Source organism: Ailuropoda melanoleuca, unplaced genomic scaffold (assembly GCF_002007445.2).
Source record: "Ailuropoda melanoleuca isolate Jingjing unplaced genomic scaffold, ASM200744v2 unplaced-scaffold37260, whole genome shotgun sequence".
In the NCBI taxonomy this organism is placed as follows: domain Eukaryota; kingdom Metazoa; phylum Chordata; class Mammalia; order Carnivora; family Ursidae; genus Ailuropoda; species Ailuropoda melanoleuca.
This window is the reverse complement of record NW_023208571.1, coordinates 1-539: the sequence shown is the minus strand read 5'-3', so window position 1 is coordinate 539 and position 539 is coordinate 1. Positions and strand designations below refer to the sequence as shown.

Below are 539 nucleotides of genomic sequence, written 5' to 3'. Positions count from 1 at the left end.
TCATAGTTTACCAGATTTAGGCAAAACTAAAATCAAGTCCTCAATGACACTTCAGCTTGTTGTTTTGCTAGGTATTGCAGTTTTCCCTCTCAGAAACGTGCCATCCAAATTATTGTTTTGGTCCACAGTGAAGATGTCCAAGTTGTCAAAAAGATGAATCAGGCAGTTCTAGGATCGTGTGTACTTGCCCCAGATGTGCAGCATAAAGACAGAGGCAATGAAAAGCAGACTCATCACCAACACTGGAACAGGCCCGACTTTAAGACCAGGTGAATCTTCTGTATAAAACCTCCACATTCCACCGGTGCCCGCTGAAGTGGTTCGCGCAGCACTTCTAGTTCCAGTGCTGGCATTTTTCCTTTGTCTGACTGTTGAACCAGCAGCTCTGGGTGCAACCGCTTTGCTGGGGGATCTGCTAGACGCACCAACATTGGTAGCACTTGCAGCAGGACCGGGCATGGCTGCGGGCGTTGCTGGGGTGCCTCTGTATTTACGGGTGTGGGCTCTGCGTAGGGACACAACCTGCCACGAGCTCGCTT

At 49.5% G+C, this 539-nt stretch overlaps 1 protein-coding gene across 1 annotated transcript; it reads right to left on the bottom strand.

Moving 5' to 3' along the window:
- Positions 1-168: 168 nt before the first annotated feature.
- LOC117798898 (protein transport protein Sec61 subunit beta-like) lies at positions 169-459 on the bottom strand. The gene has a single exon (XM_034651355.1). It carries the CDS (start codon positions 457-459, stop codon positions 169-171), a length of 291 nt encoding a protein of 96 aa, XP_034507246.1.
- Positions 460-539: the final 80 nt, after the last annotated feature.